The sequence below is a fragment of the Chelonoidis abingdonii genome, chromosome 14 (assembly GCF_003597395.2).
Source record: "Chelonoidis abingdonii isolate Lonesome George chromosome 14, CheloAbing_2.0, whole genome shotgun sequence".
Classification (NCBI taxonomy): Eukaryota; Metazoa; Chordata; order Testudines; family Testudinidae; genus Chelonoidis; species Chelonoidis abingdonii.
The window spans coordinates 23,153,377-23,176,529 of NC_133782.1; the positions used below are offsets into that span (position 1 = coordinate 23,153,377).

At 43.4% G+C, this 23,153-nt stretch overlaps 1 protein-coding gene and 1 pseudogene across 2 annotated transcripts in view; both read right to left on the reverse strand.

Annotated features, from left to right (window-relative positions):
- Nucleotides 1-1,491, reverse strand: part of DHX35 (DEAH-box helicase 35) — a 58,639-nt gene extending 57,148 nt beyond the window's left edge. For both annotated transcript variants that reach the window (XM_032774339.2, XM_032774338.2), the window contains exon 1: nt 1,432-1,491. In XM_032774339.2, the coding sequence (XP_032630230.1) occupies nt 1,432-1,471 (40 nt within the window). In that variant the 5' untranslated portion in view covers nt 1,472-1,491. The remainder of the gene's footprint in view (nt 1-1,431) is intronic.
- An 8,748-nt stretch (nt 1,492-10,239) lies between these two features.
- LOC116821275 (protein FAM83D-like) lies at nt 10,240-18,378 on the reverse strand (annotated as a pseudogene).
- Between the last annotated feature and the right edge of the window lie 4,775 nt (nt 18,379-23,153).

Genomic DNA, 23,153 nt, shown 5'->3' on the forward strand with positions numbered 1-23,153 from the left:
TCTTCTCCTCTGCTATTCAGTTGAGATGTCCCTCATTTTGTAGGATCTGTGTTGCACATTATTGGCCATGTCCACAGAAGAATTTAAACTGTATTTGCTCATTATTCTGCTTTAAAACAGACAGGTCCCATCCACATTCAGCAAACAAACTGTTTACATGTTGCATTAACATAGACCAGTTTAAAGAAAGGTTAAAAATGGTTCCAATAAGAATTTAATCTCCATTGTAGACACAGATTTAACCATCAGTATCATATAACATTTGGATGCCAACTGAAAGATAGGGAATAATTCCTCTGAGCATCCATATATCTTCTGTTACCGCACTCCTGGACATACCCGACAGATAGTTATCTGATTTAAACAAATTAGTTCACCTTGTCAAGGCTCATCCATTTGGAGAGAGACTCCCTCACTTTTAGATTAATTTTACAGCAACGTATACATTTCTCAATGTTAATCTTCAGTGTATGAACCAGCTCTTCCCATGTGTTTGTACAGTGACATGCTACAGGGGATTTGGGACACACAGGAGACTTCACTATGTCCCAGGAAATTGACTACTTGAATTCAAAATGTTTCTGCCTCTCTCTCTACTATTAACCAGTTTAAGTTCTGGCTCTTCCATGAGCTGATTGTTGCTTTGGGCAAGTGCATTACTGGAACCTCTGGGTGACAGTCAATTGTTTTCAGATCCTCACACAAAACACAGAGCATAAGCACGGGATAGTATAATTATTTCAGGAACAGTTTTGTGTTTCAGTTACATTTTCTCTCTACTTTGCTTTTATCATAGAGAAGCTGTAGTGCTGCTATAGTAAAGGTTGGGAGTCCCTCGCTTACAAGATGACAAATTCTATTTTATTTTAGAGCTGATGAGAGATGCCTGTTTGATAACCCTGAAGACCCACCACATTTACCCACAGGGGAGTTTCAACCCAGGAACACAAGCTTCCCGCCCGCATCCCCAATGTAGCCTTGTCAATGTGCCTTTACCCTGCAGCCCAGAGCCCACCCTCAGCTGCACGAGCAGAGCTCAGACTCCGTGACCCATCAACCCTCAGCATCTCTGCTGACCAGAAGCCAGGCAGGACCAGGGAGAATGGAGGCTCAGATGATGGGGGGGACCCGGACTGTAAACCTGCCAGCTCAAGGTGAACTTAAATGCCCCACCATCCTGAGACTCCGGGGAGAGGAGGAATAATGACAGACCATTAAGTCACCAGCTCCTGGTCACTGTGGTGGGGAATGGTAAGAAATGAACCGCTTTGTCCCAGCTCGGGAGGTGGGACGAGAGGAGGCCCACAGGCTCCTGCCGAGAGGCACGGCCAGGTCCCGGCGAAGGGAAGCTGAGAGGACCAGCACCGGCAGTACCTCCCCGGCATTTGTTCCCCAGAGGCTCCCTCCCTCCAGGGCTCGTTCGCCCCTCACCCGGTTTCCAAAATTTCATCGGTCCCACGGGCGCCGCCATCTTGGGGTGAAAGGTCAAAAGGAAGTGACGCCCCGCCCACCGCAAGCGTAGGGGCTGCGTGTCACGTGATGAGCGAGCTATGTGATTGGTCGGCCGTTGCCATAGCATCGGTCCCGCGGGCTAGGAGCGGTTGTTCTTTGCCGTGCATTTCCCTTCCCAGCCCACCGGTCGTAGGGGGCCCCGCTGTGCCTCAGGCAGCTCCCGCCCGCTAGAGGAGGCGCCCAGAGACTTGGGTGATGGGCGCCAAGGGAGGAGCCAGAAGGCCCCTCCCCTAAGGGGCAGCCGGGCAGCACCCTAGTGCCCGCAGGAGCAGGGGAGGCACAGACTCCTAGGGCCTTTGTGCCTTCATCTTTAATAGGGGGCGTGGAAGGGCTTTTAGGGGTAAAATGCAGTAAGTGGTGATTTCGCCATACACGAACCTAGGAGGAAATATTTCAAGCAATAATGATTGAAAGCTACAGCTGGGCCAAGTCGGGAAAACGGGGCTTGAAAACGTTAGATCAGTGACACTCACTCAGACCTCCTGGTGCAGGAGCCAAATAGGGTTTGGGTCTTTTTCTTATATAGGCGCCCATTACCCCCCTGATTTTTCGCTGTCTGGTCACCCTAGAGCCAAATCAGCATCAACTGTATCCAAAAGAGCCATAATAGTGTGAATTCATTGTTTCATTTTATTTATTTATATATTATTCTCACACCAAAGTGACTGATCGAGTATTATTATTTTTATCAACTATAATTGGTCAATAACATACCAAAAACATCCTGACTGGTTAATAACTTAGACTGGTTAATAATTAAATCACATCCTGTTTTAGTGTGTGCTGCAAAGAGCCATGCCTGGAGACACATTAAAGAGCCACTTGAGCTGTTGAGCCTCAATTTTAGAGGTTTATTGAAGGATATTCACCTGATAGATTTTGATTGTGATGTTGACTATTTGTGTAACAGTTATGAAGCTTTAACTTTTTGCATCTCCTTGCCACCTGCCATTAAATAATTACTGTCTTATCCACCGCCACCCCATAAATTCCCATAACTATGAAAATTTAAAACAATAAAAGAAAAAAGCCTTAAAGTAAATTTTGATATTAGCCATCTCTCTCTCTGTGTAATCTGAATCAATATCTTTCAAGCCTAATAATAGATGTGGGGCACAGAGGACAATGCTGTACTCAGAGACCCCATGACAAAATATTCCCCATACTGCCAGTTCACAAGTGCTGAGCCCCCAGAATATTGTGTGATTTAAAAAATCATTACCTTTTAACAGATGCTATGTCCTGGATTCTAGTTATTTGCTTGCTAATTTCTCAGATCTAGGCTGCACTACAAAGTTTTGCTTTCACAGCTATACCAGGCATGGGGTGTGATCTCTGACCAACACAGCTGTGCCAGGAATAGGGTAGACAGTTATTCTGGCAAAACTGCTTTTGACACTATAGTTTATTTCAGAGGGAAGGGCTATCCATAATAAGTTATCCATGCTAAAGTGCAGATTTGCAAGTATATACTGAGTCCACACTAGGAGTGCTTTACAGGTATGCTACAACAGTAGAGCTATATCAGCAAATCCCTCTAGTTCAGATGCAGTTTATACAGTTCTTTTGCTGGTATAACTTAAACCAAAACTAAGCTATGCCATCAAAAGAACATTTTTGCCAGTATAACTGCATCAGCGTTAGGGCTTTTGCCAGCATAGCTATGTCAGTTAGCAGTGTGATTTTCACACTCCTAATCAACAGATGCTAATAAGACTTTCTAGTCTAGACCAGATCCAAGTGTAGATCTGACCCTAATCTAGACTAGAAAAGGCCAGGGGTTGCATGTGTTTTTATACCAATATCGCTACACTGGCAAACTCCCCTAGTGCAGACACAGTTTATACTTGTAAAAGCAGCAGAGAATCCTGTGGCACCTTATAGACTAACAGACGTTTTGGAGCGTATGCTTTCGTGGGTGAATACCCACTTCGTCAGATGCAGGGTAGTGGAAATTTCCAGGGGCAGGTATATATATGCTAGCAAGCAAGCTAGAGATAACAAGGTTAGTTCAATCAGGGAGGATGGGGCCCTGTTCTAGCAATAGAGGTGTGAAAACCAAGGAAGGAGAAACTGGTTCTGTAATTGGCAAGCCATTCACAGTCTTTGTTTAGTCCAGAGCTGATGGTGTCAAATTTGCAGATGAACTGAAGCTCAGCAGTTTCTCTTTGAAGTCTGGTCCTGAAGTTTTTTTGCTGCAGGATGGCCACCTTAAGGTCTGCTATAGTGTGGCCAGGGAGGTTGAAGTGCTCTCCTACAGGTTTTTGTATATTGCCATTCCTGATATCTGATTTGTGTCCATTTATCCTTTTCCGTAGTGACTGTCCAGTTTGGCCGATGTACATAGCAGAGGGGCATTGCTGGCATATGACGGCGTATATTACATTGGTGGACGTGCAGGTGAATGAACCAGTGATGGTATGGCTGATCTGGTTAGGTCCTGTGATGGTGTCACTGGTGTATATATGTGGGCAGAGTTGGCATCGAGGTTTGTTGCATGGATTGGTTCCTGAGGTAGAATTACTATGGTATGGTGTGCAGTTGCTGGTGAGAATACATTTCAGGTTGGCAGGCTGTCTGTGGGCAAGGATTGGCCTGCCACCCAAGACCTGTGAAAGTTTGGGATCATTGTCCAGGATGGGTTGTAGATCCCTGATGATGCGTTGGAGGGGTTTTAGCTGGGGGCTGTATGTGATGGCCAGTGGAGTCCTGTTGGTTTCTTTCTTGGGTTTGTCTTGCAGTAGGAGGCTTCTGGGTACACGTCTGGCTCTGTTGATCTGTTTCCTTATTTACTCGTGCGGGTATTGTAGTTTTGAGAATACTTGGTGGAGATTTTGTAGGTGTTGGTCTCTGTCTGAGGGGTTAGAGCAGATGTGGTTGTACCTCAGTGCTTGGCTGTAGACAACGGATCGTGTGATGTGCCCGGGATGGAAGCTGGAGGCATGAAGGTAGGCATAGCGGTCGGTAGGTTGCAAGTTTATACTTGCAAATTGCTAGTATAGCTTTTACCAATTCCCCCAGCAAAACAAGTTACACTAGGGCTTTTGCAGATACAGTATAAAAATGTCATAAAAAATCAACCACCCACCCCTACCCAGTATTAGTATATTGGCAAAAGTATAGCTCTGGCCTGAGCCTTTAGGGTGCATTTCAATAATGTTTTCAAGATTTCCTCCACAACCAGATAGGCTAGAAACAAGCATTACGAAAAAAAGTAATCTCAGATTCACACCTAAGAATTTGCTCCTAGAAGCTGGAGCTTTAAGAAAAATACTATGCATTGGGATACTCATAACGAGAGGGTTGCACACTTTGTTGCTTCTCTAGGCTGAACACTTTGCACACACTAGGGGGTCCTTGCATTTCTCTCTTCCCAGCTACAAGTTCCCTGTGTGCCACCCTCCCCTCCTCCCCTGTTGTAGAGACTCTCTTCAACCCCTTCATCCCTTCCCTCATGCCAAGGTCTCCATGTCCACCTTCCCTTCAAGCCAGGGTCTTTGTCTGTCCCTCATTCTTCCTCCCACCCCAGCAGCTCTGTTTACTCATAGTTCCCCTGGCCCGCGTGCATGGGGCACTGTGTGTCCACATTCTCCCGGTGCTCACCATTCCCCGGCAAGAACTTAGCGTGCCTCCCTATTTCCCCCTCCCCCATACCATTGTCCCCCATTCCTCCCATGCAGGATCTCTGTGTGCCCTCCATGCCATTATCCTCCATGCCAGGGGCTGTGTGATCCACATCCCATAGCAGAGTTTTGTATCCCTCATTCCCCCCTCCCTTGGAGGAGAGACCCCCTGTCCAGGCCAAAGACTGTATATGTATGCCCCAGCCCCCCACCTCCAACCCCTTCTTTTTCTTTCTCTCTGGGAAATAAGTAATTCAGGGTGTCAATATGTTTGAACTGTACTAGGAACAGCAGCAGAGCTGAGATTTGGGTATTGCTATGGTGGAAGGCTGCCAACAACTGGTTCTTTGATCTACAGCCACAGTCATTGGTTGAAGTTGCTCAGTCTGCTAACCAGATGCCAGAGGATCTGTGCACCCCCCATTTCTCCTTGCTGGTTTTTTTATTTTCATCCAAAGCAATAGGGTTCTGCCCACTGCTACCTGCAGCAGTCCCTGAAATTTAGGAGATGATCAAATGCAGCATTCAAAAATTATTGCATTGCAGACAAGCACAGAAAATGCCACCACATTGAGTGCAACATTTCATTTCACCTGGTTAACTAGGAAAAGAGGTTGAGTTTAGGTTGACCTTAGCTACCGCATGTTAGCTAAGCCCTACCTAAATTAGTCTTGACTAGAAAAAAGATCAAATAGTCAACATTGCTCCTTATATTTGATCTCACCTGTTATGTCTTTAAAATGAATTCAGCAGTGCAAGATAAAAAGGCAGGAAAGCAATAGCAAAGTGGCTGCTGCTGTGACCATTTGTATTATGGACAGCATTAGAAGGGAATCACCCTTTGGTGACTGGCAAGCATACTGGATGCAATTTGAGGCAGCACCAGCACAGGAAAAACCAGAGGCAGAACAGGATGGATAGGGCTGCTCAAGGCCCAGTTTAGGCACAGACCCAAAGCTTGACTTGTAAAAAGTTTCCTTAAATTCACAGAAGAAAAAACAAAAACAAACCAGAAGTACGATGCAAGCCATAATCCCTTGCATGACTCATTAGTCCTAGCCAAGCCTTAAGAAAACCCTCTGACAGTGGTTCTCAGACTGTGGGTCAGGACCCCAAAGTGGGTTGGGACTCCATTTTAATGGGGTCACTAGGGCTGGCTTGGACTTGCTAGGGCCCAGGCCTGAAGCCCGAGTCCCACCACTCAGGACTGAAGCCCAAGGACCTGAGCCCCCGCTGCCCAGGGCTGAAGTTACAGGCTCCCTGCCTGGGGCTGAAGCCCTTGAGCTTTGGCTTTGCCCCCCTCCACCCAGAGTGGTGGGGCTTGGGCTTTGTCAGAGGGGGACGTGGTGCAATAAAGTTTGAGAGCCTCTGCTCTAGGATAAGATAAGGCAGCACAGCTGTATTTGAGGTGGTGGCTCAACCTAAGGAGAACCACAGGATCTTTGTCCAATAGCTTCAATAAAGAATCCCTATTATATTGATTACAACTAGGTCAAGTTTCCGCCCTACCATGAGTGTAGATACCACAAGGATATATGCACCAAAATCACTGCACTTGATACCAGGCAGCTGATGGTTTGGGAAAAGAATCATCAGACAATTAAGTTCAATTACCCTGATGCTTTATTAAATCTTTGACAGAGAGGGTGAAAAAAAAACTCACAGAACCACAAAATCCCCAGTCACATTTCAGTGGCTTCTTAATCTCTAGCACTCTTTATCATGCACATAAATAATGTGACAGAGCAGCACTATGACTATTGTAATTAATCTGAAGTGATGCTTTTATACAACATTACCTGGTTAATATAATCTTGCAATTGATTTTTATTTATTATCTAATAATTTTCTCCAAAAGAGTTTGTGAAACAACTATGTCTTTGATTGTATGTAATCTTAAAATCCTGGCTGTTTATTTGGATACATTTTGAAATTATAAATAATACAAAAGATCTCAGTGGTTTGAGCAATGGCCTGCTAAGCCCAGGGTTGGGAGTTCAATCCTTGAAGGGGCCATTTAGGGATCTGGGGCAAAAATCTGTCTCGAAATTGGTCCTGCTTTGAGCAGGGGGTTGGACAGATGACCTCCTGAGGTCCCTTCCAACCCTGATATTCTATGATTCTTTGTAAATGTTGCTTTTTTCAATCACAGCAACACTAGCCCATACAGGAAACACTGTTACAGTAAACTCAGAATCCTTTGCACAAAAGAGGGGGAAAATCTCATTCAAGAGAAAAGTCCATCATCAATTTTGAACACACAAATATACAAGACACTTACAAATTCTGAATTTGTTAGCCTGACAGGAACATTCTGCATGGATCACAAAATTGGCATTAAGAGGATTATTGCATTTAAGAGAGACATATCATAGCAAAGGACAAACCCACACTTAAGATACTAATACAAGGATAAAAAACCATCATGGACATTTACAATTATTTAGTGTTCTTGAATCAGGCAAATTAGAAGGGTTAAGTTTCAGTTACAATAAATGCAGAAGATAAATTATGTTATACATTCAGTTTGTCACGTTTTAATCTTAGTGTTATCTTTATTGCACATAAGAGTTTTTCTTGTTTGTTTTGTATAACAAATATACAGGCTATATGAAGTGCTAATTAATGTTGATCTAGAATATTAATTTTTTCCTGGATTTAAAACAACCTTTATGCAACAACAGGGTTGCCTCAAGTTGTGTCTTTTTTGTTTTTAATTGCCATGCTTAATAACATACAATAACGCGTCACTTAACGTTGTAGTTATGTTCCTGAAAAATGCTACTTTATGTCAAATGATGTTAAGCAAATCCAATTGCCCCATAAGAATTAATGTAAAGGGGGGGGGGAAGAGTTAAGTTCCGGGGAAATTGTTTTCACCAGACAAAAACCTATTATACACACAGACACACTGTATAAGTTTTAAACAGTTTAATACTGTACACAGCAATGATGATTGTGAAGCTGTTGAGGTGGTAAAGTCAGAGGGTGGGATATTTCCCAAGGAATGCCTTACTGGTAAATGATAAACTAACAGGCGGCTGAGCCCTCAAGGTTTAACACATTGTTAATGAAGCCTCACACTCTGTAAGGCAGCACACATGGAGGGAGGAAACACAGGTGTGTGTGTGTGTGTGTGTGTGTGTGTGTGTGTGTGTGATGTGCATTGCCCCTTTAACTACACTGACCCCATTCTAAGTACACTGCCTTTTTAAGTAGATCAGCAAGTTGAGACAACAGCTGCTGCTAGCAAGCTCCCTCTGTCCTAAGCCCTGTCCTGTCCCACGCCTGCTCTGTGGAGACGGGGTAAAGGAGCAGGGTGGAGGGGGGCAGGAGGACACTCTGACATTAGCACTCCTCTTCTCTCTCTCTCTTCCCCCCCTCCTCACCACAGCAAGCAGGAGGCTCCCAGGAGCAGCTACAAGGCAGAGGGCAGGAGCAGCACATGACACTGGGGAGAGGGACAGCTGAACTGCCTGGCAGTTGGTAGCCTACTGAGTGGCTACACCACAGGGAACTTAGGGGAGCTGATAGGTGGGCTGCTGATCCACCCTGGTTCCGAGCCCCAGCTAGCTCCAACGGGCTGCTCTTTCTGTAAGCAGAGGACAAAGCAGGCGGCTGCCAAACAACGTTATAAGAGAGTATTGTGCAACTTTAAACGAGCACGTTCCCTAATTGATCAACAATGTAACAACGAAACAACGTTAACCGAGATAACAGTAGCTGAGGAGTTACTGTACATAACTCCTCAATTAGCTTTAGATGTTCATGCCTGAGACCCAGACTCAGTAAAGCACTTACGCCCATGCCTAGATGCTCTGCTGAATCAGGGCCTCAATAAATGAAGTAGGCTAAGATTAACTTCCTACTTTAGCGCAGATACCACTGTTGATTGAAGAGAAGTTTCTACAAGGCTGAATTATTGAGACCACAGGGCAAGAATATATGTTGCAATTATTATTTTTGCAACAGTAAAGGTTAGATGTGTTTTAAATGAGAGCTTTGAATTTGTATGAAGACCTTAAAATGGCAGGATAGTTTGATTTTTTTTTTTTGCACATATGATCTGATTTGGGGGAAATGTGTGCAGTGGGGGGAGGAGGATTCCCCCCTGCATTTCAAAATCTCTCATAAAACTTGTCCCAGGAATAAACTGAAAGCAAATGCCCCTGTGCCTGTCAGGCAAGGTATGGAGAATGTACAATGATTTAACCAAGCAGGGCTTCATTTGGTTCTGCAAAAGCAAATAGGGAAAGCTTCAGCATAGAAAAAAAAAAAGTATTCTAGAGAAATGAACACCTAAAAAAGATTTTTTATAATCTTTTTGCAACCTTATCAATACTTAATTACAAAACAAAAAGGATATTGTACATTTAAAATAATGTAATTTGTTCAAAAAAATAGCAAATTAAGGCACATCTATGTTTTAATGCTTCAAGTACTTCACTGTGCATTGTGTAATAAGTTGCCTAGGAAGAACCCCAACAGCGCTCAGTATAAGCTTGAAAAGCATGTCTCTTTCACCAACAGAAGTTGATCCAATAAAAGATATTACCTCATCCACCTTGTCTGTCTTATATCCTGAGACCAACATGGTCACAACAACACTAGTGCTTCAAAGCAGCTGATGCACTAACTTGCTCCACCTAGCTGCAGCCATTCATTTGAAAAAAGGGTGTGATGTCTGAGGCCCAGTAGGCTGACATCGATCTTTTTCCATCTAGTTGAGGTTATATGTTATGTTTGGCTATCCAGGTCACTATACAGTCAAATGTCCCTGGCTGGAGAGATTGCCAAACACAAGACTGAGCTTGGACCTGATTTCAGAGCAGAAGAGTGCCCCTCTCTATTTATTTTTCAGAAGGAGATCTTTAAAGCAGTGTTCTTTTCGGTAGCCAGAATCTTTAGAATAACCAGAGCCATTGAGTTAAGATGATACTGATCTAGTAGAGGATGGGAAAGTACAGGAGAATGACTGAAAACTAGAAGAAGAAGTTAACAAGAGTTATCCACATGCTGGAGGCAGAGACAATACCAGTCTTATGTTTGTTGGCCTGAGTTGTAGCGGTCTTCAGTAGAACCACTGTTTGAGTATTGCCTTCTCTCAATTTGAGGTTTGTTTTCCAGTGGCTACCATTACAACACTGGTTTGCAAGGAAGCATTGGATATGGGCACAGTGGGCTCTTCTCATCTTTCAAGTTGAGTGGACAGTGCTCACCTCTCTATGCTCCAACGTGGCCTCATGACTGCAGAGACATTCCTCTCAGTAAATGGTGGAGATGCTTGCATGATGATATTTGACTTACACTTTGCCTCCCTGGAGGCATACAAGAAGCTCTGTTTCCTTCTCATGTTTCCTACAAATGCTCTAAGGTAGAAAAAAATCCATTCTCAAGAAGTTTTCCTTCCTCAAGTCACTGGAAGCCTTTGTTCTCCTAATCAGCTGATTAAACATTCCACTCTTCTTGCAACTGGATGACAGTTTGGGGTTGATGGGCTTTGACTGTGCAAAAAGGATCCGGAATTCCAGGTCAAAATGTGCGACTGCTGGGCCCGACAGAATCAAGATGTTACTGCTGTTCAGTTTCCCATCAGTCCATGTGAAACTTAATAATGAGAAAATTCACAACGATGTTAAATAATACACCCACACAAAGGTTGAAATAGTGCCAATACATGTTCTCTTTCAATACAAGAAACTAGATTGTTACTGTACTACAGATAGTTAGTAACATATTTTTTAGTGCAAACATCACATACGATCAACAGCTCATAAGAAAAAAACAGTTTTGTACTGTTACCCTTCACTCCACAATCCAAAGAAATCATAGGAGACAAGGACATGAAAAGAAATAGGGTACTTGCCTGTAGGAACCTGTTGTCACTCTTATGCCATTAACCAAGATAAACTTTTCTTGGACCTTCCCCACAATTTTGACTCCTGACCTTGTGCAATAAGTGTTTCCCGATATAGTTCGAACTCTCATCAGCTGTTTGAAAGAGAAAAAACTTATTTAGGTTTTGGCATATCAAAAGAAAAATGATTCCACCTAAGAGGGAAACTTACAAACATTAATGATAAAACAGAGTCCGAAGACCACTGTTGATCAGCTAACACAGGATGCTGCTGAGTGACATAAGATTCTCTCTCCTAAGGAGTCAAATGACCACTCTAAGGGGTTCTTGTGGCTTAGGGAGTAAAACATGAAGTCAAAATTTGAACCAGAATTTAGGCTCCCTCATTATAAAGCAGTGAACTTTGATACTGTTGGACTAACAAGACCACTCAACGTATTTGTCCTTCAGGGATTAAGAAATGGACTAAATTGAACTAAAACCCCTTTGCATCCTTACAAAAGAGTGACTGAAATATAGTGGATTATGTGTTTACCCAGTCACCTCCCCCTTTAAATAATTTATGTTTGTGGGAAGAGAACCTCTCTTTCAACAGATTTCCTAGAAGAAAGAAAAAAATTTAATCATCTGGGCCAGAAACATTAAGACATTCATCAGAAAGATTCCCAATTCTAAGGAAAGTCAATTTACTTTATGAGATGGCCAGAAAATTAAGGTTCAAGCTACAGCTATTTAAACAAAGAAAAGAGCATCTGCAGTGCTTTCAGCAATCCCACAACAAGTGTTAAAGGCAAAAATCACTTCAATACATGGGTGTTAGTGCACCTTTAAAGACACCATTGTTTGTGCAGTTAGTGCCTTGTTTTTCAAGATCACTTAAAACTTACAAAAAAAGAGCAAGAGCTACATAGATCAGATTTCTTTTGAAAACTCAGATGTTATGGTTGCAACACGGCCAATAACCAAATGTTTGTTGCCATAAGTATCACAGTGCCTACCTTCTCCTGCTCAAGATCAACTCCTAGATTTCTGCACATTTTCAGGAAGTGGGGCAAGGAAGCACGATCTAAAAGGATGTACACACTAACTTTCTGCTTGCTACAGGCTTCCTGAAGGTCTTTGAAGATATCAATGTCTGTGAAGGTATCCATAACCACAGCAATAACCTGCAACAAATACAGAAGAAACCATTAGTTCAAGAAAACCTTGTGACCTATGTCTTATTTTTCTCAGCACCCCAGGGGAAATTTAGAAGGGGCAGAGGGGTTTATGAATCAATTTAGTTTCCAAATTAAGTAGTCCCCTGGTTGGTTTCCTTTTATCGATACCATATTCCCTAGACAAGTTTCCATTTTCCTTGCTACTTTTTTTAAGTGTTATTTTATTGTGACATAGTCAATCTGTTCTGTCATTCTTAGCAGCATTCCACAAGTGTGTCAAGTACTGGATAATTTAGATATGTAATGTTGTAGCTGCATCAGCCCCTGGATATTAGAGAGATAAGGTGGATGACGTAATAGCTTTTATTGAACCAACTTGTTGATGACAGACAAATCCCTGGCTGAATCAGAGCCGTATGTGCAGGCTCTACAGTGGGAAAGCTTTTTATATTGCTCTGCATCAGAGGTGAGAGAGGACACCCTGATACTCAGGGATGGAAGGGTAAGGAAATGGGTTTAGGTTAAGCTAACAGCATTTCAAAGTGAAAACACATGGGTATTGCACAAATATGTTGCTTCACAGCACACCTAAAGTATATGGGTATCCATTATAATCAATCTCTGCATATCATCGCTTCCACAAAGTCATACACAGTAAAATGGAAACATAGATATTGAACTCGTAGGATGATGGCAGCCTGCTTCTTAGAGTATTCATTCTGTCCTTGACACTTACCATTTGATAACGTATAAAAAGAAAGTACATCTAAGATTCTTTGCTACACCATCCACGCGGTTTCCTTTTGTACACTTGGAATTGCAATAGCAGAAACTAGAGAGTTTGTGAATAGGGACTACATCTCTTTGGTTCATAGGGTGCAAACGACACAATTAAATAGCTGAAGGCAGGTAACTGAATTGGGAAAGAGAGATTGCTGGCTGTCAGTCCTTTCTGCCAATGCATAAGTTACTCAGGAAAAGAAATCTTACATACTTTCAGAATCAAGTACTGAATCACCCCTTATCAGGGAACACTATCTCCGTTTATCATTTGCTCAGCAGCATCTTGCTCACTGTTTAATTATATTTGTATTCTCTATTCCCTCTTGTGTATTGCATGACTTCACCCACAAGGCTGAAGCACACAGGTCTTAAGGTTCCTTCATTTCCCCCACCTCTAAATTGATCCCAAGACCCACCAGGGCAGGCAGGGACTACAGGCTGCTCTCCAACACCAGATGAATGGGCTAGTAAGAAGCTTACTTAGAAACATTTTTTTTTAGAGGTAGGTGTTTCACCACCAGCCTTCCACAACCAAATAGTTGACCTTTGATACCATTCAACCGCTTAATAAACAGAGATATGGGAATGGAGAGTAAATATCCAGTCCAAAACAGAACTTTGGCGAGATAGTTAATTCTTAGCTTGAAGTTTCTTACACTGAAGTACCCCAGGTTGGAGATGCAACACAAACGCAAGCCATTTTGATAGACACATTCTAAGTCAGAGTTTGTGGGATTGTGTCCTCTTCCTGTAAAATGTATTGCTTGAAGAGAAGGACTTTTTCAGTCCCAAAACTTGGAAAGGATCACTGACTTCACCAGTGATATCTGCAAACGGTTTGAGTATGCAAGGAAAAGAAACTTCTCAGCACAGGAAATATCGTCACTGGTGTGAATTGGTTTCCCCTTTACTATCATTTCTTTAGATGAGAAGAAATGCTGGGGATCCTTACTGTATTGTCATTAGTAGGGCTGTCAAGTGATTAAAAAAAAAAATCACAATTAATCACAATTAAAAAAATCATCATGATTAATCGCACAATAAAATACCATTTATTTACATATTTTTGTATGTTTTCTACATTTTCAAATATATTGATTTCAATTACAACACAGATCAGAGTACAGTGCTCACTTTATTTTTTATTAAAAATATTTGTGCTGAAAAAATATTTTTCAATTCACTTTATACAAGTACTGTAATGCAATCTCTTTATCATGAAAGTTGAACTTAAAAATGTAGAATGATGTACAAAAAACTAACTGCATTAAAAAATAAAACAAAGTAAAACCTTAGAGACTACAAGCCAATGGAATCCTACTTCTTGTTCAGCCAATCGCTCAGACAAACAAGTTTGTTTACGGAAGCAGCAGAGAATCCTGTGGCACCTTATAGACTAACAGAGTAGTTAAGTCTCTGTTAGTCTATAAGGTGCCACAGGATTCTCTGCTGCTTTCACAGATCCAGACTAACACGGCTACCCCTCTGAAGTTTGTTTACATTTGCAGGAGATAATGCTGCCCGCTTCTTGTTTACAGTGTCACCTGAAAGTGAGAACAGGTGTGCACATAGCACTTTTGTAGCTGGCACTGCAAGGTATTTACATGCCAAATATGCTAAACATTCGTATGCCCCTTCATGTTTCAATCATCATCCCAGAGGACATGCATCCATGCTGATGGCAGATTCTGCTCGATAACAGTGCAGACTGACGCATGTTCACTTTCATCATCTGAGTCAGATGCCACCAGCAGACGGTTAGTTGTTTTTTTTCATGGTTTGAATTATGTAGTTTCCGGATTGGAGTGTTGCTCTTTTAAGACTTCTGAAAGCATGCTCCACACCTTGTCCCTCTCAGATTTTGGAAGGCACTTCAGATTCTTAAACCTTGGGTCGAGTGCTGTAGCTATCTTTAGAAATCTAACATTGTACTTTCTTTGTGTTTTGCCAAATCTGCAGTGATAGTGTTCTTAAAATAAAAAACATGTGCTGGTTCATCATCGGAGACTTCTATAACATGAAATATATTGCTGAATGCAGGTAAAACAGCAGGACACTACTGTTCTCTCTCCCCCGCCCCAGGGAACTCAATCAAAATTTAATTAATGCATTTTTTTTAAACAAGCATCACCAGCATGGAAGCATGTCCTCTAGAATAGTGGACAAAAGCACGAAGGGGCTTATGTATGTTTAGCTTATCTGACATGTAAATACCTTGCAATGCTGGCTACAAAATTGCCATGCGAATCCCTGTTCTTATTTACAATGTCACCTGAAAGTGAAAGGCAGGCAGCATTACCTCCTGAAAATGTTGTATGTCTTAGCGATTGGCTGAACAGGAAGTAGGACTGAGTGGACTTATAGGCTTAAAGTTTTACATGGTTTTGTTTTTGAGGGCAGTTATGGAACAAATAAACAAAAAATGCATTTGTAAATTGCACTTTCACAACAAAAGTGATTGCATTATGGTACTCGTATGAGGTGAATTGAAAATTACTATTTTTCTTTTTTTTTTATAATGTTTACAGTGCAAATATTTGTAATCAAAATCATATAAAGTGAGCACTGTAGACTCTATTCTGTGTTGTATTTAAAATCAATATATTTTAAAATGTAGAAAAAATCCAAAAATATTTAATAAACTTCAATTAGTATTCTATTGTTTAACAATGTGATTAAAACTGCAATTAATCTTGATTCATTTTTTTGAGTTAATCGGATGAGTTAACTGTGATTAATAGACAGCCGTAATCATTAGGGATCCCATGATATTTTGAACAAAGGAAGCATTATTAGTCTAGATGGCCTGGCCAAGATCCAGCTTGGATAATTACACTCTGCCTTCATAGCTGATATCATAGGGAGAAATCTAAGTAGAGATGTTCTTCAGTTCTCCTCTGAAAAACTTAAGTGGGACTAAGTTGGTTTGAGCATTGGCCTGCTAAACCCAGGGTTGTGAGTTCAATCCTTGAGGGGGTGATTTGGGGATTGGTCCTGCTTTGAGCAGGGAGTTGGACTAGATGATCTCTTGAGGTCCCTTCCAACCCTAATAATCTATGATTCTAACTTAAGTCAGCCTCACTTCAGGCCCTGGCAAAATCACAGAGCAGGTCCTCAAGGAATTCATTTTGGAGAAGAGGAAGGTGATCAGGAACATTCAACATGGATTCATCAAGGGCAAGTCATGCCTGACCAACCTGATTGCCTTCAGTGACGAGATAACTGGCTCTGTGGATATGGGGAAAGTGGTGGATGTGATATAGCTTGATTGTATCAAAAGCTTTGCTACAGTCTCCCACAATATTCTTGCCAGCAAGTTAAAGAAATATGGATTGGATGAATGAACTATATGATGGATAGAAAGCTGGCTGGATTGTCAGACTCAATGGGTAGTGATCAATGGCTCAATGTCTAGTTGGCAGCCGGTATTAAGCAAAGTGCCCAGGGGTCAGTCCTGGGGCTGGTTTTGTTCAATATCTTTATTAATGATCTGTATGATGGGATGGATTGCACCCTCAGCAAGTTCGCAGATAACACTAAAATGGGGGGAAAGGTAGATTAGCTAGAGTGTAGGGATAGGATCTAGAGTGACCTAGACAAATTGGAGGATTGGGCCAAAAGAAATCTGATGAGGTTCAACAAGGACAAATGCAGAGTCCTGCACTTAGGAAGGAAGAATCCCATGGACCACTACAGGCTGGGGACCGACTGGCTAAGCAGCAGTTCTGCAGAAAAGGACTTGGGGATTACAATGGATGAGAAGCTGGATATGAGTCAGTAGTGTGCCCTTGTTGCCAAGAAGGCCAATGGCATGTTGGGCTGTATTAGGAGGAGAACTGCCAGCAGATCAAGGGAAGTGATTATTCCCTTCTATTTGGCACTGGTGAGGCCACATCTGGAGTATTGCGTCCAGTTTTGGTCCCCTCTTCGCCCCACTACAGAAGGAATGTGGACAAATTGGAGAGAGTCCAGCAGAGGGCAACAAAAATGATTAGAAGCCCACGGGCACATGACTTACGGGGAGTGAGGTGGGATTTGTCAGGTGTCCCCCTTCCCCCTACACTCCGCTTACCCCATCTCCATAGAGCAGGGGGGACACAGGAGGGAGCTAGCTGGCAGCAGCTGCTGTCTCCACTTGCTGATCTACTTTAAAAGGCAGTGTACTTAGAGTGGGGTCGGCATATTAAACGGGGAAATGCACATCTCTCAATTTACATTAATTCTTATGGGGAAATTGGGTTCACTTAACATCGTTTTGCGTGAAGTTGCATTTTTGAGGAACAATATTACAACATTAAGCGAGGAGTTACTGTACAAGCAGAAGGCTGCAATATTCCATCCTAGAGGTGGCATGAGTGATCCCTAGGTGAATTATGTACATAGCACCCATTGTGCCTTAGACACAAGCTATCAGGTTTTATTTAAAAAACACACTGTGTGATGGTGTGATACTAAGGTGCTACAAACGCGTTTTGGGATGACCACATTACTCATAATTGCCGAGGTCCCAAGTGAGCTAACCAAGACCAATGAGTGTCCATAAGCACACTACACTGTCATTTATTCTGCAAATAACACATAGGTTGCCGAAAGACTAGTTTCTAAAGTATGAGAGATTTTATCACAAAGCAGACAGGATCCCTGACCTGAGGAGCTTCTCCCTTCCTTCATTCTGTTGCAGGACGTCACAAGTTTTTGCAAGACCAAACATTAAAGTGGTGATTTTAAAAAAATGCAATAAATAATACTGCGAAGGTGCAGATTTCAGAATTTAATCCTAGCTGGCTGGAGCTTAGGGACCAAAGCCAGGGGGTCTTTAGTGCAACACCGGCGTTCAGGCTCCTAGTTCCCCAGACACGCAGGAGCGCTGTGCAGCGCAGTATCCCCGGGGCTTTCCCGTGGCGCCCGGAGGAAGAGGCGGCTCGGGCAGGAAGGGGGCGCAGAGGCCGGGCTGGGGACTCACCTCCTTGGCCGAGCGGATCTGCCTGCGCACCGCCTCCTTGCAGCTGTAGATGGTCTCCCCGAAGCTGGGCTGGAAAAGCGCCTCCACGCGGGTGAGGCCGCGGTACGAGCCGCTGGAGAATCCCGGCCAGCCCAGCTCCAGCACGGGCGGCTCCACGTCCGACTGCTCGGGGAAGTAGGTGAGCGAGGAGCAGTCCAGCGAGGCGCTGAGCGAGGGCTCGGCCGCCCCGTCCTCTGCCGGCGGCGCGGCCGCCTGGAGGATGGCCTGGATCTCGGGCTCCGAGAGGAAGCCGGGCACCTTCTCGCGGCGCAGGAAAGCGCGGAACGCGGCCCGGCCGCCCGCCACCAGCTCCTCCAGCGCCAGCCGCTGCGACTCGCTGTAGAGCTCGGGCGAGCTCGGCTTCCCGGCGGGCCAGGGGCCGGGCGCGTCCTCCAGGCACTGGGACTGATTCGCCATGGGGAGCCGCGGCCGCCGCTGCCACCAGCCCGCAAGTGGCGGCCACTAAACTAGGCCTTTTATGGGGAGTTTTAAACCCAGCCAGCGCCCCCTCACCCCGATTCTCCTCCACCTCCCACCCGGCGCCGGGCCCTGCCTCCTCCTCTTGCACCTTCCCAGGCTGAAGGGAGCGACGGTCGTTGAGTTCAAGCAGCTGGTAGCCGACTCCCTGATGCCCCAGCTCACCTTGGTGGAGATGCCCTGACTCAGGCTGAGCAGCTGCTGGAGCGGGCTAGGAAGAAGCAATGGAGAGTCTCTAACTGTACCGGTCCCTGCTTTCGTCCCACGCTCCCTACCTAGCAATCCCTTGTGCAACCCCATCTGCTCTGGGAATGGCTACCCTGCCCCAGGGGGCTGCCAATGAATGATTGAAAATAGTTGTAGAAACAGAGCACATTCAGCACAGGAGACCTGCTACAACAATAACTGCATCTATCTTGTCCTTGCCTGTAACCACTAAAATTGAATTTACAAACCTGCATGGGGAGGGTCATTTTGTTTACTCTGATTTCTCATCCTCTTAACATGAAGGAGCCCTTCCAGACATGCATCTGACAAAGTGAGTATTCACCCACTAAAGCTTATGTTCCAATACATCTGTTAGTCTATAAGGTGCCACGGGACTCTTTGTCGCTTTTTACAACACCAGACTAACAGGGCTACCCCACTGATACTTCCAAAAGGTTGTGAACTCCCACTGCCCAGGTAGCAAGTAGCCAAAATAAAAGCAAGGCATTAGCCTACTCCACCCCCTTTTGCCAAAGGCTGTATGGGTGAAAGCTAAAGCTCCAGAGGCCCCAGCTGTAAGTCATGTAAACAGTCATTCTACCCCCTTTCTTCAGAGTAAACCATATCAGAGGAATGTTTGAAACAGCAAGAATAAACCCAGGGTCTCTTCCACAGCACTGTTGTTTCCCCAAAAGACGACTAGTGTCTAGAGAATAGGCTATTATGAAGAGTAGAATGGGTATGCTACATCTTGACAACTTTGACTTCTTCCATGTGCTGTTTATGATGGTTAATAGCACTAGAATTAATTCCCACCTCTCCCCCAGCTGGAAAATATAATCCAGATAGAAAATGCTTCATTAAGTGAAGAAGAGTCAAAATCCCAAGTAGAAGGAAAGAACCAAAGATAAGGAAAAGTCATAATTAAGAAAACGCACACTGCAAATTCACTGTTTAAATTAATTTGTGAAGTAAAATACTTTCTGCTGATGGGAAAATACTGTATAGCAGTATAATGTAACATTGTAAGGAGGACATGAAAGAAGGAAGGTTTTCAAATAGAGTTTAAAAAGGAGAAAAGTGCTACTATACATGAAGCATGGAATAAATCTCTCACTTGGCTACTAAAGTGTTCATTGACCAGCTCTCTACAACCTCTGCAGTGGCTGATGAGGGGACTTCTGACCACTAAGCCACTTTTTTTTACTGGTTTAAACAGTGCTAGTGCAGCCAGGGTTTTAAAGACAGATCCTCCTTTCCTCACAGTTGCATGGTATGGGCATGGTAGCATAAAACAATGAACTGTCAGCTTTTCCCATGTAGGGAGGTTGAAATGCACAAAGTAGCCACTTTTGAGCATAGGTATGAGTACCACTACCAACAAGAATCATAGAACAGATGCTGACATTACTAGAGAAATGTTACTGCATTTAACCAGCTTGTGTTGTAGACAAGTTAGATTTAGGATACCATATACCTTTCTACTCACTGGCATAGAGGAGAGGATCCAGTAAGAAAGCTTGTTTGTTCCCCCTTTGCACACAAACTCACTGAAAGTGAGAATTCTGTAGTATATTTATGAGACCTGAAGTTACAGTTTTACAAAAGTGGAAATCAGATTGGCCAGTGAAGGTTCTCTCCATGCAGCTATCAGCTATTGTAGCTTGCTGAGAATAAACATCCTGGTAGGTGGCTTATTCCTTCACCCTCTCACTTCCCTGATCCTTCTCGCATGAATGAGAGCAACAATACCCGAAGTCCAAAGGTGCAAACACTTTGATGTTTATTGGGGTGAACTTCCAGCAAGCTTGATTCCAGTTTCCTTCCTCAGTGTCCCACTTCCCAGCTCTGACACCACAGAGCCTTGCCTGTGTTCCTGTTCCCATTCCCCTCCCCTTAGCAAAACATGATTCTAATTCCCCCATCCCCATTTCCTCCTTACTTCCTGATTGACTGCAGACTGTATAGTAAAACTTGAGTTCTGCTTAGCTATACCTTAACCCATCATTTTACTGAAATTTAACTAACCAATCCTAACACATTGTAACATGGTTATTTAACCAATTATATCCCATCACTTTAATTGGTTTACACCCACCAAATTAACTCTACAGCAGACAGAAACAATCACAGAACCAGACAGAGATTATACAGACAAACAATAGGGAAGTGGAGACTACAATGATAGAACAATACAGAAATGAGGATTTCACATCCCAGCTATTGATAAGTGAGTTCTTGCCAGACAGAATGCTATCAAACTAAGTTTCCTTTTACATCTTCTAGGCTTATCCCTTCCTCTGGAGGTGACAGGAATATCAGGACAGGATTGTATTCCTAGCAGCCCAATACACCTTATTTCAATGTGACTAGTTTGGAATGTAAGGATGTAGCCATACACTTCCCAGTTTATGGCTGCCTCTGCTGGTTGGCCGAAGGCCTTAGCTTAAGAACAGGGCCTCAGTATGTCACAGTAAGAGAAGACCCTTACACCAGCAGACAATGATTTTGATTCTTTCTTTTATACCTCTATAACTAGCTAAGTGATAAGAATACACCTAAATTCTTAAAGTATAGGCCTTTGCAGAGACATCCTAACACATCCCACAGTAGGTTAGAAGGATTTAGCTTCCTCCATCTCAGCATCTGTCTAGGTGATCAAGATAGATTAGAATTAGTAACCGTTCCTCACTTCTGAAAGATTTAAGGAATACAGGTAATCTCTGAAATAGGGGCAGCAGTGTTAGAAGTATGGTACTTGCAAGGATTATACTTCCCCCGCAACCCTCTCCCAATTGTTGTTGGTTTCTAATTTTTTTAAAAAATGTTTCTCTCTGCTTCTTGGTAAGAGAAAGACACACAAACAGGAAACAAACTATATGGAGAAAACAATGGAACTGCAACAGACAAAGTGCTATCAGTTACCACACTTAAAAGAAATTGTTTTCCTTGTATTTTTCCTACTTAATTATTTGTAACAGTAGGTAGCACATCTTCACACAAATTTAATTAAGAGGATGGCATCCACTTGTTGCAACCTACACATTTAGATTACATGAATGTAAAGGTTATGCAATGTCATTGTGTGAAGAAGTCACTGCTGTGCAGGGCTGTCAGCTAGATATTAGGCTAGATGACAGAGCAACTGCTGCAATCATTTATATTGCCCCACTGCCACCCCCATATCAGTGCTTCTCAACCAGGGATCTGTGGCCCCCTGGAGATCCGCGCAGCCCCACGGCTGAACCCCTGATCCCTGTTGCCCTCCACGAGGCTGAAGCCAGGAGGTACAGGGCTGAAGACCCAATCCCCGACACCCCCAGGGGGCTGAAGCCAGGAGGCGGGTGTGACATTGCACTCCCTACGTTTATGGAAATATGCTTATGAGTGTGAATATAATGTAACTAGAATACGCTTTATGCAAAAGGTCTCTTGTAAGGTATCATTACAAAGTTTATAACATACTGAGTGTGTTCAACCTATTTGTATGAATGTATCATTCTTGTATCTGAAGCTAGAAATATGAAGTATTACTCTGAAGTCCTATTGTAATTATGCAAAGTGTCGTCTATTAACGGTGTCTTGGAAGCTTGATGGCTCCCATTGACTAGGGCAATTGGTTGTAAATGGCTCTGTTTACTTGCAAGTCTTCCTGTGTGTCAGACCAAGAAGAATGAAGGCTTGGGGTCTCACAGGACATGTGATCGTGTCACCTGGTACTAGACTCCATCTTAAACCTGGTGCTTTTCCATTTAGAAGGAGGGGTGCGGACCCAGAGAGACAAAAGATTCCCCACTTGTGCTAAAGCTATAAAAGGGGGTGGAACAAAACAAAGGGGGCTGCTAGTCATGAGAAATCCCTGAGTTACCACCTGAGCTGGAATTAACAAGGACTGTACCAAGGGAAAGGATTGGGCCAAGACTCAGGAGTCTAGTTTGTGAAAGAAGCTTATTAGAACATCTCTGAGGGTGAGATCTACCTGTATTCAGTTTCTTAATGTATCAAGCTTAGACTTGTAACTTACTTTGTTCTGTTATTACTTGAAATCACTTAAATCCTACTTTTTATACTTAATAAAGTCACTTTTATTAATTAACCCAGAGTAAGTGATTAATAGCCGGGGGAGCAAACAGCTATGCATCTCTCTCTATTAGTGTTATAGGGTGTGGACAATTTATGAGTTTACCTTGTATAGGCTTTATACAGAGTAAAATGGATTTATTTGGGATTTGGATCCCAGTGGGAGCTGGGTGTCTGGGTGCTGGAGACAGGAGTACTCGCTGAGCTGTTTTCAGTTAAGTCTGGAGCTTTGAGGGTGTAGTTCAGACGCTGTTGCAGCAGGCTAGTGTGTCTGGCTCAACAAGACAGGGTTCTGAAGTCCCAAGCTGGCAGGGAAAATGGGCTCTGAGGTAGTTTCAGCACATCAGGTGATAGTCCCAAGGGGGTCTCTGTGACTGAACCTGTCACAGCGGGTCCTGAATCCCAGAGCCCCGCAGCTCCCTGTGTGGCAGAAGCCAAGAGCACGGAAGTCC